Raw genomic sequence first — 17,235 nt, forward strand, 5'->3', positions numbered from 1 at the left:
GTATTCCTTCTTATGAAAGGTGTTGCATTACTAAAATATAGACAGAGTTTTTGACCTGTTCTGAGGAAGTTTTTCTACACCCATAACTAAGTCATCTGTGTTTTTACACAACAGCGAACAGGTGGCTTGTTTGGAAACCACGTCAACTACTACAACCAGAGTGACGGCCGTGGGTCCTTTCCGCAGTCCTTCACCACTCAACGTCCCTTGCACATAAGTCAGAAAGGCTCTCCGTGCGAAGGGGAAAGCCCATCACATGAGAAGCTTATGGACTCGACCATGTTCACCCCTTCGTCATACTCCTCATCAGGTTCAAACGCCAACATCAACAACGCCAATAACACTGGAATGACTGGAGTGACGACCCAGGGCGTCAGTCGATTCCCAAGTCCGTCCATAAGCACGGTGGATGGGCACACAGGCCAGCCCCTCACACCCATCCTACTACCTAGATCAGCATGGTGTTTCCCTCCAAAAAGGTGAGTCTTGAAATCCCCGTTATAAACCTAACTGCATCTTCACGCGACTGTTGCCCTCAGAGCTTTAATTTCTTTCATACTCTTGCCTTTAAAGTTTATCCTCAATATAGAGTTTATATAATTTTAAAAATTTACAACTGCCTGCAGACATAAATGAGTCCACTATTTTCTTCTCTTCATCACCTGCTTTCTCTCCTTCTCTCTTGTTTCTGTTGGCAAGCAGGATGTTTTATGACACCCTCATGCGGTATGTTGCCAGGGGTCAGAGAGGGAATGTGTGTGGGTTCTTTAAGCTTCCTGGGTGCGCACAGAAAAAAAAAAATCTTATGATGCTTTACAAAGAAGCATAGCTGTCAAGGTGCAACAATGCCACTTGCTGCTATGCATATAATGCGGTAGTTGCTATAGCAAAAGCCAGTCTTCGCAGTGCAGCTTTAAAGTCAGCTACCAAAGCCACAGATGGACTGTTTGGTGCAACATGCCCAAACCTCTCCTGTTGAGGGCTTCTGCTGCTGCTCTTTAATTGAACATCACAGCAGGTCTGGGTTAGACATAACTAGCTTCCTCACCTCTGCAGAAATCTTACGAAATATTCGAAAGCTTCTAGTCATTTTTTAAAACCAAACTAAGACCACAGAATAGGTTGCAAATACTGTATAACTGACCAGCAGAAACCATCTTCGTTATTACTGAAGCTAACATCTACAGACTTCCACATCAGTGCCAGCAAAACAGAACCAATGAATGATGCTCCTGAATTGGCTACTTTGCAAACTACAACCAATAGAGTGTCAAGTAGCAATGCACCTAGGTATTTTTTAGAAAAAAAAAAAAAAAGCCAAGAATAGGCTAATTTTCCATGAATAACTTTGGGTTATATTCCACAGAAAAACTCTGTGAGTACGTAATAGCAAATAGGTTGAGGTGGAAATACACATAAAGACATCTTCATGCCTTTGTGGTCTGAAGAAAGTAAAATTATTCAATTCAATTCAAAGCTTGGGTGGACATTGGTCCTCCAGATTGACAATGACTTTAAATATACCTTCAAATGAGTTAGAAAATGTCTTCAGGACAACAAAGTCAAGTTGCAGAATGTCCATTACAAAGCAAATGTATAAAAATAATGAAAACATCCTCTAAAAATTCTCCTTTTTCTGTACTTAGGCTAAAATGTTTTGGTAATCATGATCTAAAACAGAAAGAAAATGTTTGCCTGATTCAGTGTAAGTTTCAATGTATATAAATATCTGGTTTCAATTAGCTAAGAAAATTGGGTCATGCACTGAGCTCCATACCTATCCGTTTTGTGGAATGTATTATCAATAACATATACAAGCTGTTCAATAAATATGTCCTAAAATCAAGCATTAGAATCCTTCTACAGTACACCTATATGTCAACTTTTGACCATGACTGGTAACCTAAATATTTTTGAGTTGGATAGCACATTTTCTATATTTAGATATTTGAATGATTGCATGATCATATTCAGACAGCACTTTACCCATATATGTTGGCTATCCGACCCAGCATCGGATAGCCAACAAGAATATTAAAGTCCTTAAGAAAACTACGGTTTATGTATTTCATGTTGTTCTTTAATCTTAAGCCAGGTTTATTTACTACCTTTTCTTTTACAACAAATGAGATTTGGTGATTTATCACATAAATCAAAATGTAAGCTTTCAGAGAGACTGATCTACATAGCAACAGGCAGGCTTCATTATGAACTGATCAGTCATCCTGAATGGTTTTATTAACATTTTACTTGAACACTGATCTAACCCAGAATTTGCTGTGGAGCCGTGAAATAGCTGACATTTTATTTTATTTTTCTTTACCAGAATGTTTTCAGAATATATTTACATTTTGTTGCACAAATAAGAGGAAATGAAAACAACATATTTCGGAATTCATTTTTTACAATATATTCAAGACTTGGTGAGTAACTTCAAGTGCTAAGGCAGGTTGTGGGAAATTTGTGCTTTTATACAAACACTCTGGTGAAGAAGAAAAGGACTGAAATTTAAATGTCAGAATGTTTCCTTAAAGCTGAAATCTGGAGTATGAAACGGATCCAACTGATAAGACATCTTTGAAAGTTTTTCCTGATTTAAAAAAACCCCTGCAATTTGTTGTGATGAAACAGAACTGACAGCCTTTGACATATTGACTTTGTAATCTTTCTTTTCAACTCCAAATCAGAAAAACATGGAACGACACTGTGGACCCAAAAAATTAAGCATTTTTCTAAGCATGAGGAAAGCAGGAAAACGTGGATATGGTGATACAGATGGCATCACAAATACTAACTATCAGGAAGAATGAATCCCAAAAACACATTTACAAAGACTACTCTTCAGTGTCCTCAGACAATATTCTAAAAACGTTATGATCAAACAAAATTTGCTTCAATTTGTCCATTGTATGCACTTTTGTATTCAAATATAGTCAAAGTGAATTTAATTTTCCACTTTAAAACGTTTTCTTCAATGGGGCCCCATTTAATTTGTGTAATATTAATGCTGTCAGAGCCTTTGCCGGTGAAATTCAACTTAACATTATTCTCTCGTATGCTTTTCAAAAATGTCTGAATTTCAGTAAGGTTATCATTTCTCATATTCCAAGTGTTGTCTTCAGTGCTATTCACCTTTTTTGCTTCAACAAAACAACCATAAATCCCAGCTGCTTCTCTGCAGGCTTTTCCTCCTACTACTGTTTTCCATTTGCAGTAGTCAAGTCACTCCAGGTTTTTAAATCCCTTTCCTCTGACGCTCTTTGCTGTTATGCTAATCAGCTGCTTTTTTAAGTGTTTGCATATGTTTCTCAATGTGCCTCCATCTGTGATGTGTGTCTGTGTTAATTTTGTTTGTGTTTGTTTGCTGTGCTTGTTTGGTCGCTGGTCGATTTATTTGTAGCTCGGACTCGAGTGACAGTCGTCTGCCAATCATCCAGAGAGGGGAGGGGTCAACAGAGGAGACGTACGATGAGAGTTATGGTGACGACAGGGTGTACGAGGACGATGAGCACTCACTTTCTTCTGACATGTACTACTGAAAAACACTCACAGTTTAGCCTTTAGCCTGCATCTGATCAGAGCACATGGCTGATTACATTTCTTCTTGTGTATTTATTTGTATCCTTTTTAGGTTGGTGTATCATGATGAAACATGTAAACAGCTCACTCCTATGGAGGAAGCAGAAGAAGTAGAGGAGAAAAAAGGAGGAGGAGGTTGGCAGTCTCCACGAAGAGTCTTCTTCTGTCCAACTACCCTGGGTGTGTGCACAGATTCACGTACAGAAATTTGTGCAACCACCTTCTGTATAAATATACAGGCTGTAATTTGTACATTTGCATTTTTTTGTGATTTGTGTGTCAGCACGGAGATCTTCCTTCCATCTGGAGTGTCTCCGGAGGCAGACAAGGCCAGATGTCTCGCAGAAGACTGCTGTACCTTTACATCTTGCACATCACCAGGTAGTAAACGTCGACAAAATGTTTCAAAAATATTATATCTAGCTAAATGAAAAAACTGACCGATGTAATCTTTTAACCCTCCCCCGGTCTTCAGAAATGGAGCCATTTAGATCTCAAGGGTTTTTGCTCTGTGTGCGGTCCAGCGAGGTCACACTGACCCTGTGTGTGCTTTTCTGGAATGCTTGCAGAACATCAAGCACTTTCTGTAACTTTTGTAGTGTACAGGTACTTTTTTTGAAACTTTCACTGATTTTTCCAAGTTTTGCTGAGTATCTGGGAAAGTAACTGCTAACTTCCAGGACCGCAAATGTTAAATTTCTGAAACCACGTGATAAATTCCAGTAAAATATATAGTTATCTCCAGGAATTATGTGGCAAGTTGCATGAAAGTTCCAGGGCGACACTTGATAAAAGTTACTTGTCATGCTCCAAGAAAATGCCAGGCAACTTTCATAAAAGTCTCAAAGTTTCAAAAAGTAAATTTTGAGTTCCATGAAAATACCTGAAAAATATCTGAGCTAAGTACGATTTAAGTTTGACCAATGTTCATGGAAAATTTAGTCAGAAATTCCTGCTAAGTTTCACAGAAGCCCTGGAAAGTACCTGGTAAGCTTCAAGAAACTGACCTCTACCTTTCTAATGATAGAACGACCTTTTAGAGCGACCCTGTAGTAAAAAAAACTGCAATTGCACAAAAAAAAAGAAGATTTTACTAACTGCACTTGCATTATAATTGCCTTTTTGCCCCTCTTCTGTTTTCTCTTCCAGGCTCTTGCAGTGGCAGGTTTGAGTCCCCTTTTGAGAAGGAGTCACTCACCTACCCTCTTCAGCCGACTGTGTTCCACGCCTGCAGCTAACCCCACAGGTACATATCAAAGGCCATCAAGATGAAAAAATAATGTCTTTTCTACAGACATAGCTTCCACATTTAACAAAAGGACAATGAATAATTGAAACCAGAATTTGGATGTTTTACTCATAGTGAGTTTCCCTTGTACTTGTGATTTTCTTTCCTATTTTCCTCTTTTTTGGGGTTTGTAGACCAATGCAGTGATGCCTCCTACCAGCGAGTTCCTTCTCTAAGACTAGAGGGCTCCAACTCTCATGAAAAGCTCAATACCAGCCTGCCTTCTGTAAATTGTGGGCCCTGGTAAGACCTAAACTTAGATGGTTTCATATTAAATAACAGTTGGTAGAATAGATTCAGAACCTGTTGTTTTTTTTAAATCAAATAAATGCCTTGCACTTAGGTACAACGACAGTAATGGGAATAGCCCAGTGGACAGTCCTAGCCCTACGCCGGCGTCCAGTCAAAGGGCACCGCGGCCAGTGTCACTCACTGTACCATCGCTTTTGGGGAAGGACCCCAGCTCGCTGTCTCATGGCAGTGCAGGCAGTCTAGTGGAAGCGGTAAGTCTCTACTGCATCTCATCTACATCTATTAGCATACATATTGAAAGAAAAACAGTCATAATGCTTTGTGAAAGTATTTAAATATCTTAATATGACACTCCAGCTCAAGATAGCGAATAATTCTGAAGTGGAAAAATGATACATGGTTTTTGAAAGTTTTTACAGACGTCTGAAAAGTTCCGTGTGTATTTGTATTCAGTACCATTTACTTTGATGGTTTCAAATGAAAAACTATGCAACTATCTTCAGAAGTCATTTAATTAGTAGTCTACTGGAGCATCAGGAAAATCAGTTTGCTGAAAGTTTTATGACAATAACTAAAAGCTGTCAAATCCTGCATTTCTGTGTGATCTTTAAACTGTTATCACTTGCTATGAGTCTGCAGTACAAATGTTATATTTCTCACTGAAAAGGTAATGTTCATATAAGCCAAAGGCAGTATGACGTCAGATCTTCAGTTCCCGAATTCCCGAAATCACACAAAACCTCATAAAAGGGTACAAAGGGTCAGTGTGATCCCACCAGAGAGGGTAAAAAAAAAAAGCTTCTGGCGTATTTTAATACAGTGGGAGGGATATGAAGGTTTTAAGAGGTATGGAGCAAACTACAAGGCAAATTTGGTGTAGAACAGACAGAGCCGTTGCCCAAAGACCAAACTAAAGAAGAATGAGGAAAATCTTAACTCTCAAAAGACTTACAGTGTTAATTGCAGCATTAGGTGGCTCTACAAAGTATTGACTCAGGGCAGTTAAATAGAATGCATACCATTTAAATGCTGTTTATTTTAATTCTTAATTATGCATGACTTCATGTTTGCCCATCAGACAAAATCTGATTAAAATATACTTGTGGTTGTAAAGTAAACATGATTTTCAAAGGCTTTAGCAAGGCACTAACTACTCTCTCTGCCTCCTCCCTATTTCTTCCTTATGCTCTTTGTTTCAAAGGTTCTTATATCAGAAGGTTTGGGTCATTTTGCCCAGGACCCTTCTTTCATTGAGGCAACCAAAGCCGAGTTAGCTGATGCCTGTGACATGACCATTGAGGAGATGGAGCAGGCAGCCAGCAACATTCTCAACGGCAACACCGCCACAAACCCCACATCAAGCACCACTTCCACCTCTCAGCACAGCCCCAACGGCAGCCTCCCCTGCCACAATGCAGCGGCAGCAGCTGCAACGCACAGGGACCGAGACGCCGGCATGAGTCCCGACGATGCGGGGGCAGAGGCTGGAGGGGGCAGGGGCTACATCCACGGTCCATCCTCTATAGAGGAGCGACAGGAACTGCTAGCTAGAGGGGGAGGGCGAGAAGAGGAGGAAGAAGAGGCAAATGTGAGGGAAGCGAGGCCCCACAGAAGTTCAGCTGTGGTCGCAGGAGCACGGCAGAAGAACAGCAGGCTTTTGGAGGATGAGGATTTGGAGTGTGTGACGAGCTTGTAGGTGCCGCCTCGGCAGCTTTGATCAGCAAACTGGCCCATCAGAGGCTGAGGTTCGTCAGTGATGGCAAACAGTGCGGCGGCTGGCTGGCTCACTCTGTCACTCTGGACAATGGCGGCCAGCGATGCACCTTTAACACAACAAGACTTTTGTCGGGTTTAATTGAGTTAGTATGTGTGTCTGCAGTAAAGTATATCAGACTATATACTATCTGAGTGTGTGCTTCTGTGTGTCTGTGTGTGTGTTTTTCTCTATTTGTACTCGTATGTGTGTGTTCACCACACGTGTCAGAGTGTGGCTCTAAAGTGCCTCACAGTTTTATCATGTCCTCAACCTGGAATGAGCAGGAAAATGGAGGCAAGCAAAAAAAAAGACAAAGGACTGTCTGAATGGAAGAAAGATCAAACAAAGAAGCAGGAAGTCCTTTTATGGACTTTATGTTAATGTTTTCATTTCCTATGCCTAATTTAGTGGTGTGTTATTGTTGTCTGACTGGCCGCCATGACGCCAGGTAGAGGACAAGAGACCAGCTCATGGAGGGTCACTTGAAGATTACCATCTGACCACAGCCCCACCTGTGGTTAAAGGTCAACTCGTTCTTCGTTCAACGATGAAGCGCTGTATTGTGTAAAATGGGGACAAGAATGCCCCATTTAAATCCCGTTTCTCCTCCTCTTCCAAAGCTACAGGAACCTGGAGCACAGTCCTGCCAGCCCGAGAGTGGATTTAGGGGGACACGCTGCCCCCAGCCAGGTGTGGGAGGGAGGATTGGAGGAATGATTTAGCAGCCACAACAGGGCTGTAACAGGAAGGGGGGAATCTTTCTGGCCAACAGGAAGATAGCTGGCTCTTTTTTTCTCAGCTGGTTTTCTCAACTGGACTCCAGCATGAGACCAACTCACCTCGACGTAGCTCCACCACATCCACCCTTTCCTTGTTTGGCTCCACCAAACAGGAAACTAGAGGAGCGACTGGTGGATAAGCAGAGACAGAAAGCCCCCCACGCCCCTTCTCTGCCTCATACCTCACTGTTCCTCACTCCTTTCTCTATCCTATCCTTCCTCCCTCTCCTTTGCTATCTTACAACCACTCACCCCTTATAGCTGGATTTGTGTGCTTTTTTCAGCACTTGAGGAGGCGAGTGTTTGTCATGCAGGGCTACCCAGATGGTAAAGTGGAGGGAAGAATGGGAGTGACCAATTGAAAGGAAGAAATAAAAAGAACACTCTGGTCTAGGGGTGGGGGTGTTCCGCAGCAGAAATGCCGTGAATCAACCTCACTTCCTTCTCTGGGGCACCTCCTCTTCCTGTCAGCTTGGATTCCTGTCGGATTTGCTGCCACACACTCTTTCTACAGACCGTGCCCACTATGTATTTAACAGTTCAATATTGTGCAAAACTGGCTAGCCATGACAATATTTTGTTTTATATTCATGACGTAATTGTTTTAATTTATCTTTGATTTGTTTGCACAATCGGGGTGCTGGTCTTACAAATGTATTTTTGCTCAGTTTATTTTTAGGAAAAATTTTTAGAGGTTTTAAGTATCGAAGCAGGGCGTAGTGTGTGCGGGCGAGTGTACCTATAAATGTGTGTGCATATGCGTGTCTGCATTTTAGTACAACTTATGAGTGTGTGAGATTGAGTGTGTGTGTGTGGGAGGGTCTTTCTCTCTATCTGTATGCACCTTTTACAGATTCTATTTATTTATTTATTTTTTCCAGAAGAGAAAATCTGTGGGAATGTGGGCGTGTGTGTGTGGTTTCTTGTGTACTATAAAAAGCTGATTTTAAGCCTATACAGTAAATTAAGGTAGCATTACAAGTATGTTATGTGTGTGAGGGTGTGTCTGTGTAGAAATGGGCCTCCTTAACACAGGGTTAACATGGACAGGCATACTTCCAAAGCTTTGTGGTTACTTTAGCACGGTTTTTACTTTTCTTAGCCAAGTGGCAGAGAGAAAAGTGTCATTTTGAACTCTAGTCATTGCATAGCTTTTCTTTACTCCCTCATTTGGATATAGGCGGGGATGAGGCAGATAAAACTGCTGATCAGGAAGTGTATAGTATTTGACCAGAGGTTAGGAAGCCTTTCACATAGGGATGTCTTAATCAGAAGTATTTGCCTCCAGTAAACAATTCAAACAATACAAAAATATTGGCATTTTGCCAATACAGAATGAAAGTTCAAAAGTTCATCAAGATTGATACCATGTATATGCCTGAAAACCAATATGAATATTTTCAAATTGGCACTTTATTGCAATCGTCTTGAATAAATCATTAATTAACTATGATAAATTGCCTTTTTCAGTGCTATTTTCCCAGCACAATTATATTTAAAAATCACTTAAATGGAACCTATGATGACACAAAGTAGGCTAAAACATGTCCAAGTCTAAAAAAAAAAATCAAGAACAGAAGAGAAACAAAGTCAGTGACATCTCAATACAGCCTAGAGAGGGTTACCGTAATTTCCCTACTCCAGCAAACCACCGGGGGCCACATAATCCACAAACACAGAAAACACAGAACAGGGATAAATCTTCCCAGGAGTGGCAAAAGAAATTATCATTTGAAAACTGCATTTTGTATTCACTCAGGTAATCTTTTTTACTGATATTAAAAAATCTTTGGTTATCTGAGATATTTAGGTTTATTTAGGCAAATAGCCAAAAGCAGAATAAATCTCAAAGAAAACAAATAGTTGTCAAAACCCTGTCTTGTATCAATTTGAAAACGAGATAAATCCATTATCAATTATTAATTCACCTATGATTCAGTATTTTAGGGGACATGTGGCAACTTTATACACCAATAACACTCTGGACATAACGTTAGATATTTTCTCACTAAAGCAGTTTCTGCAGGACCATCCTATGTTTAACATATATCTGACTTGGCACATATAGATAGCTTTCAATAAGCTCACATGTTGCTAACGCTTATGTTTTCATGCAGAGTAGTTTGCTGTAGTGCTAAGCAAATGCTAGCAGGTTTACTCTCTGTTTTGTTAAAAGTTGTTTATAATATGGCTCGTAGAATATTCCAGTATGGTTCCAGCTCATCATCTTTGAACATAACTTGCATAAGAAGTTGTTCCTCTGCTTAGGACACCTAAAATCTACCACTATTTTTGGTCTCAGGAGTGGAGTTCAGTGTTCAGACTCGGGATATCCCTAATTACTACAGTTGCAATTGTCCTTATTCATAACGACAGAAAAGTTTAAATTTATACTGCCACAGTGACACATCCATGATTAATTAGGGCTGTTGTCCAGTTGCTGCAAGGCTTTTAATAAAACCTCTTTGAGACTCCTATCACAAAAATATTTTATTCCCAACACACAATCGAGAAACATGGATTTTCAGAGTGATTTCATCCATTGGTTACATTGGTTGCTGGATAAATTGTAATACAACTTAGAGTAATTTGTCATGTACAATTGTGCATCAGGAAAAATTATTTGGTCGCCTTGAAGGGAGAACGGCTATAAGATTTTTTTGTCTCCAACTAAATAGCAGGTTATTTCTTTTAGAATAAATTCACATTTATTACTTAATTATAAAGTGGATCTACTTGAGACAAGGTCATAGCATGTTTTGATCTGAGATGCAGCTTTTTGAGGAACTTTTGAGTATTTTTTTAAACAAACAATTTAGATAAGCATCTTAATGCAAAGAGAATTAAGTAAAATTGCTAAAATTTAACTCAGATGTAAATACATCAAAATATTTGACTGAAACAGCTAAAGCTGAACCAAAGTCGTATATATTTTTAAGCCATTACTGACAACTGTAATTTTAACTAAATTCCAACATGTTGGAAAGGTTTTTGTCATCCGATGTCCCTTTTATATAAATAAAACTGAAATAAATTACAGCTCTCACCGAAACACCATCATATATCAACATAGGCCCAAAAGATTTTTTTTTTCTTGGATTTCCCATCACTGTCATGCTCTACATGTGAAACAAAGCAGGTTTGTGGCAGCGGAGAGTATGCATAAACACACTGCCATACACTGCATCCTGTGCCAGTAACAGACTTCTGTCATTATTATGCAATCTAAATGTGAATGTTGAGTGGGTTTATAGCTGCAGTGCTGTTACCGTCTTGTGTTTTTGATCATACCCTGAAGTCTGGGTTCTCACCTTCCCAAACGTCCATAGGAGCCTGCGGCTTCATTAAGATGACCTTAGCATTTCTTACAGTTAATCTGAACCCATCTGGAAACCCAAACTGAAACTCCATTTCTGGGCCATTTGCTCATTTATGTTTTAAGCTGTTTCAACTGAATGTCTAAGGTGGAGAGATATGGTTTGTTTGAACCCTGAGCAGCATTTAAATTCAGATAAAATAAGCACTGTATCATTGTGTCTTGGTTTCTGTTTTTTGTTGTTGAAATAGTTTGGAAGACGCTACTCTTAAATATTTATACTCATGTACTGACAGATATGGGGACTGTCTCAATGACAGATGTTATATATACTGTAATTTATTTATGGTGAAAAATGTTCACTTCTTTTGTCCTGACACAAAGCAGTATGTGCATATCAGAAGTGCCCCACCAGACTTGCTTTGTGTCTTTCTTTTGCCAGTGTGAGAGATTCAGAGCCTTGTGGCGTCCCCGTGTGAAGTCAAGCAGCATTGCCGTTAGCATGACCGTTGAGGTGTTGTGTTGCAGTACAAGATATGCAAAAATAATGCAATAACAATGACTGTGTACAAATTCCTGAAGTAAACGTGTGTTAAAGTCTACAAAAGAAATCGAAAATCTGCTTCAAGATGTGTCATTTTCTCATTAACTCAGTGGTTTCCACATTACAACAAACCTAAAATACTTGAAATCAGATACATTACAGTGCAGTATAGTTAAGTTGTATTTATCCGTCTTTTGTCGCACTAGAGTTTTGGTTGAATCTGACCTGCAAACAGTGTTTTTCATGCTGCTGAAAAACAATCTAGTTACAGCCGAGTCACAGTGAAAAAATATTCTTTGTTTTTCAATGAGCAGAAAAACGCAGCTCGCTTTATTGTTCCTGTCTCGACCCCTTTCTGGATTTGTCTGTTTTGCTTTTTAGGTGTATTTCTGAATGAGTTAAACTCTTTTCTTCAGATTCATCGGCATCGAATGAAGTCTGCATGTTGATTAGTTGTTTCATACTCATTATGCATCATATCACCTTGACAAACAGTAGCGTTTTCTACCTATAGTGCACATTACAACATTGGACTTGTGGCAGAGAGATGTCTGGAAGATGATTTTGCATATCTTGTGTCTTATGGGGCTTGTTTTATACTTTCTGATATCCTGAGGTACCGAAAGATACTAAAACATTAGTACGCAGAATACATTAGCTCCCAAGCCTAAACAGGCGTTTCTAACACGAGTTTAATTTTGCTTGTCTTTAATAATTTGCTCTGCAGACCTACAGAAGATGAACTGTTTCTAGTAAAAGGACCAAAAAGTTCATATTTTATTCATAAAAGTATTTTTTACCAGGCCAACGGTAATTATGTTAAGTGGCAAATATGACAAATTTTATGAATACTACACATATTAATCAAAAGCATTGTAATTTGTTTCTGTTTTCTGTGCTGGTTCCATCCACCAAATGAAAACTATGGATCAGTTACATTGCTAAACCCGTTCCTACTCCTGCGTTTCATGAATCCCTGTTGTCTTTATGTACATTTGGAATAGCAGTGTGTCAGACTGATTTACTCAGTCCATACTTTGATGAAAATTACTCCCTCTGCAGGTCAAAGTGAAATAATATACTGAAGTGAAAGCAAAGATTGATAAATGCTTGCTTTTCCGCCTATCCCACTTTTGACAGAATCATGACAATCTGGCGATTGATGACAATGGGAAGGCTATTTTGGAAAGTATTTGAGGGAATGATATTTGGAACTTTTTGGGTGGCTTAAGTTCTTACATGGTGGATTATATAAAAAAATAACGTCCACATGCATGAGGCTCTCTCTCTTTAGAGGTATAAAGTATTGGTCTTCTATAGCGGATTATATCTTTTGTCTCACCACTAGCTAAAGATTGTATATTTTTATATACTATATATAGCAAAAATGTATACAAATATAAATATTTAATCACAAGAATGTCAAAATAAGGAGCAGGAAGGGGACCTATATGAGAATGTATCTGGGTTGGATGTCTTATTAGGGCCTAATTATAGGTGGCACTCCCAATACGTTGACTGTGTTTTTAGCCAAGAGTAAAACAAGAAATAATATGGTTTTCTGAAGAAAAATATAACATCATTCATTGTTGCACATGAGAAGCTTGCCAAGAGAAACAAAATTGTTCGCAACATTTCTGGAAATTTTTTAAAAATATTGCTTATTGGAAGGTTTTCATGGGAATTGATGCTAATAAACAGGAAATTAGGGACATAAGTAAAAGTATTTTCCATAGTAGACATACATAAAACATATGTTAGTTAAAGAATAATACCTTACCTTAAATTTATACGAAAATACAATCAAAATTTTAAGTAGTACAAGGAATCAAATGTATGGCTTTAATCTTCTGGTGCTCTGGGGTCAAACATGTGACCTTAATTCAGTTCAAATCAATTATCCATAATGGCCCAGGTTTTTTCCAACCTAATTTTCTTGTTAAAAGGCAAACATTGTAGTTTTTTAAACTTTACATTCACTCCTACAAATTCCTGTTAATCTCCATGGAGTTTCCAACTTGGAAAATTCCTGAAATTTTGCAACTACTTTTGTGTAATTTATATACAAAGTAATCTGAGGATGTTGGTAACCATTTCAATCATTCTGCTGCATTTCGGATTTTTCAGTCCTACAAATACAGCAAAATGTTGGGTCAGAAAAAGACTAAGTGAAAACAGTGGAGGTCTGATCACCATTAGCGTTTCAACTTCGGTACAAAAAAAAAAGAAAAAAAAAAGGTGGCCCTTTGTTTAAATGTTAAACACACGGTATTCACGGACCTGAAATCTAACATGCTTTTGCTTGCATTTGTCTTCGACACATCAACCTACCAGCAGCCTGTCAACACAGGTCAAGGTCTGCTCATATACCCCAACTGTAGCACTGAGAGACGCGTTTCTCTGGAAGTAGTCCTACATCAGGAAAACACGCATTATCCTAGCAACAAACCAAAAAAATAAATAAATAAAAAAATCAACCTCTAAAGGACTAGATTTCCATATATTGTGAATAATCATAATTGTGTAGCTTCTCTGCTTATCTTCCAAGATGAATTTGGAGGACTTGAACTACATCTGTATAGATTTTTATCTGCATTTTTTGCAGGCTAGAACCGCAACATACATGTAGGTTAGCGTCTGGCTAGTCGATTTTAGCTTCACGCCGATATGATGCTACTGCTGCTTTTTACACTACAGGTTCCAGACGTAGAATCGGAATAAATTGTCTTATGTTAAAGGTTTTAAAAGAATATTTCATGTTTTTAAAGAACATGTTGGGTTGATCCTAAGAATGAAGTTTGAGCAGATTTTCTTTTGACTAAGGTGATCTGAATGTAGTTATGTTTCTGTGACAGAAAGATGTGATGAGAGTTTGAATGATGATAGAGGGAAGCTGCTGCATATTATTTTGAACCACACACAATCTTAAAGTATTAAGAGTTTTCCATTTTTTGCAAGCATGAGACCAGGAGAGAATTTTCCTCACATTTCCTTAATGTGGATCTACCATTGTTGCAACTGAAGTGCTTGATATTTTTCTTGTAAATCAAAGTCTTTGTTGTTCATGGTAAAATCATGACAAAATATTTTAAGATTGCTATTTTGAATAGAGATTTTATTATCTTTTCTAGGTAAAGTTAGCATAGTCTGTTGATGAAAAAAACTCTAATTAAAAACACTGATTCTTCTGTTTTTGGAGGCCAAAAAGAAACATCTCTGTGTTTGCTATACAGATATTATTTTCATAAAGCAGGCAGAAAGAGGGCAGAAAGTAAAATATGGGATATATTAATATATATATATAAGTGATTTTAATGAAACTGATGTATTTTAGATATTAAAATTATAGAAGGATATCAAAATTACAAAATGTAAAATGACAGCTTGATGCAGGATGTTGCATTCTGTTGTATGATTTTGATGTTTAAATAATAATAATAATAAAAAGCCCATCAGGTTTTCAGTTCCCATGTTGTGAGAGTTTTGGAATTGTGCAGATGCTGGGTTTTTTCTATTTTTGACCTAGAGGGCAGCAGTGTTCCTGGTTTTATCATCAACAAGATGCTTCCATTAAATTGACACTAATAAGTTTACGTTTTGCAAAGATATCTTGTTATCATTGTTGCTTGTGCAAAAAAAAAATGGAATCTTAATTATGTGTTTATTAATAAAATAGAAGTACAGCTGAGAGCAGTGCAGGATTCTGCATAAACTGTATTGGAATGATGTATGGAAGGTATGCAAGACTAACACATAAAAACACCTAATTTGCAATCTGTAAAATATGCTTTGGTTTATTGTTTTTGGGGTTTCTTTATCTGTTTTGCCAGTGTGGTACTTCTTTACTGAGCATATCAGAGGTTGGTGGTGATGAGTTGCCTGCATCCTTTTTCTCTGGAGGCAACAGAAGAAATTTGCTTATACTGTAGGATTTAATCAGCATGCAGAATAACTATGTATAAATCACTCAATGTGTAGCAGCACATACATCAGCACCTTTATGTCAACAGGATGACAGTTTTAATAGGTCGTTGAAAAGCCTTGTGCTTCTTCCTTTGATTTGTTTGTATTTTTTTATGGTAAACCCCAAAATTTTGGAGTCCCCACTAACGTGGCACAAACATTGCTTCTTTTTTTTAAAAAGAAAAGGAATTACACCCAAACCCTCTTTCATTTATATTACTGAATAAAATACAATGTATGTATAATAGAAATCGGTGTATTCGACCCCACAGGCATACAGGAGCAGCTTTGCAAAGCAGCAGCAGTTTTCATCCTGATTAGAATTGAATGTTTCTGCTTGCATTTTGTCTCTTACTGCTGATTTTACACACAAGAGCTACTTTATGTTGCACTAAAAATCATTTTAAAAATCCGCAAAAGTATCCCTTGAATGTAGGAGACAGTGATGATCTTACTGGAAATGTTTAGGGTGAGACAATGGAGTGAAAGAACAGTATTTCATAGCCAATTATCTTAGACCCCACATGTCACTTAGGTCTCTGCAGGTTTCTCTTTTTAGAGCACAAAGAGTTAGGTACATATAGGCCTTGTGTGTCTATGTGATGCAACTTTATCAGTGTTTTCATCTAGTCGTCGTTAGCAGTAGGAGATCCACAGCTCCATATAAGGTAAAGGTTAAGGAAAGCTCTTTTTCATTCCTTCATCACCCGAGTGAATGCCTGAGGTGTGTGGGTTTGCTCTCCTGTCATAAACAGTGTCTTATGGTCCTATTTGTGTCTTCAGTTGCTACTCATGCAAAGTGTTAAAGGGCCATTACTGATAGGACTGAGCAGTTTGTTTTTATTCATCTGAAAGATGTTTCTCATCGCTCTATTTTCCTTCGGAAGCAGGTGATCACACTGAGACCAATTTGTTGTGATGTTACTAAAGGCGCTACTGTTAAATGTGATATTAACAGCACTATTTATGGTCTAAATAATGAATTAGAGTATGTTATTGTGCTTGGTAGCTTTGGAGGCAGGTGGCCATTTTTGTAGTTCTTAAACATAAGCCACTCCCCCTCCACAGCAGGTGGGATTTCGTTGATACCAATTTTGCAAAGTGACACTGGCCCAACATATTTTAGTTTCCTTACATTGTCATTTGGTCTCTTAGCGATGACTGCATGGTGTCTTAGTTTACACACCCTTATTTTCTTCTTCTCTTTCTTTTTTTCTAAAGATAAATTCTTTTTTTTTTATTCTGTCAATTTAATTTAGGTATTAGAAAGGGAAAGTATACAAATTAAATAAATCAGAAAATCAATTCAATCACTTTTTCTACTCCTATTTTCCATAAAAATTAAAGTAAAAAAAATACATAAAAAAATTATTTGTAAATAACTTATGTACAGTTTGTATCTGTAACTTGTCAGTCTGTCATTGGTGACAGAGTCTGTCTTGCTTATAACGCACGCTACCAGTACATAAAAAAGGAAAAAGTATATTTAGACTGTATGGTCCCTTGAAGCAAGTTTTAAATTAATATCTGATGTATATTCCTGTAACATTGCATTTTTATCTGAGGAATGATGTTATTAAAAAATTGCAAATAAATTGCATTTCCTACAGCTGTTTTCCTTTTCCTTCCACATGTGTCACACTAGGCGTTATGGTAGGCAGGTATTAGGAGCCTCTCGGTGATGTGATCACTCTGTCACAAAGGTCAAATTTCAGTTGGAGGATTAGAAAATTTTTACCAAACCTAAAGTTTGAAAAT

The 17,235-nt window shown here is 38.0% G+C and overlaps 1 protein-coding gene across 13 annotated transcripts in view; it reads left to right on the top strand.

The window, feature by feature from the left end:
* The window catches only part of cacna1c (calcium channel, voltage-dependent, L type, alpha 1C subunit), a 195,568-nt gene extending 178,482 nt beyond the window's left edge, over window positions 1-17,086 (top strand). For 9 of the 13 annotated variants that reach the window (XM_028044450.1, XM_028044451.1, XM_028044460.1 and 6 more), the window contains 9 exons: window positions 115-479; window positions 703-726; window positions 3,401-3,529; window positions 3,632-3,759; window positions 3,863-3,960; window positions 4,729-4,825; window positions 5,002-5,110; window positions 5,211-5,370; window positions 6,321-17,086. In XM_028044450.1, the coding sequence (XP_027900251.1) occupies window positions 115-479; window positions 703-726; window positions 3,401-3,529; window positions 3,632-3,759; window positions 3,863-3,960; window positions 4,729-4,825; window positions 5,002-5,110; window positions 5,211-5,370; window positions 6,321-6,815 (1,605 nt within the window). In that variant the 3' untranslated portion in view covers window positions 6,816-17,086. The remainder of the gene's footprint in view (window positions 1-114; window positions 480-702; window positions 727-3,400; window positions 3,530-3,631; window positions 3,760-3,862; window positions 3,961-4,728; window positions 4,826-5,001; window positions 5,111-5,210; window positions 5,371-6,320) is intronic. The other 4 variants (XM_028044452.1, XM_028044454.1, XM_028044461.1 and 1 more) reach the window with 3 other exon arrangements.
* The last annotated feature ends 149 nt before the right edge of the window (window positions 17,087-17,235 follow it).

This window comes from Xiphophorus couchianus, chromosome 17 (genome assembly GCF_001444195.1).
Source record: "Xiphophorus couchianus chromosome 17, X_couchianus-1.0, whole genome shotgun sequence".
Classification (NCBI taxonomy): Eukaryota; Metazoa; Chordata; class Actinopteri; order Cyprinodontiformes; family Poeciliidae; genus Xiphophorus; species Xiphophorus couchianus.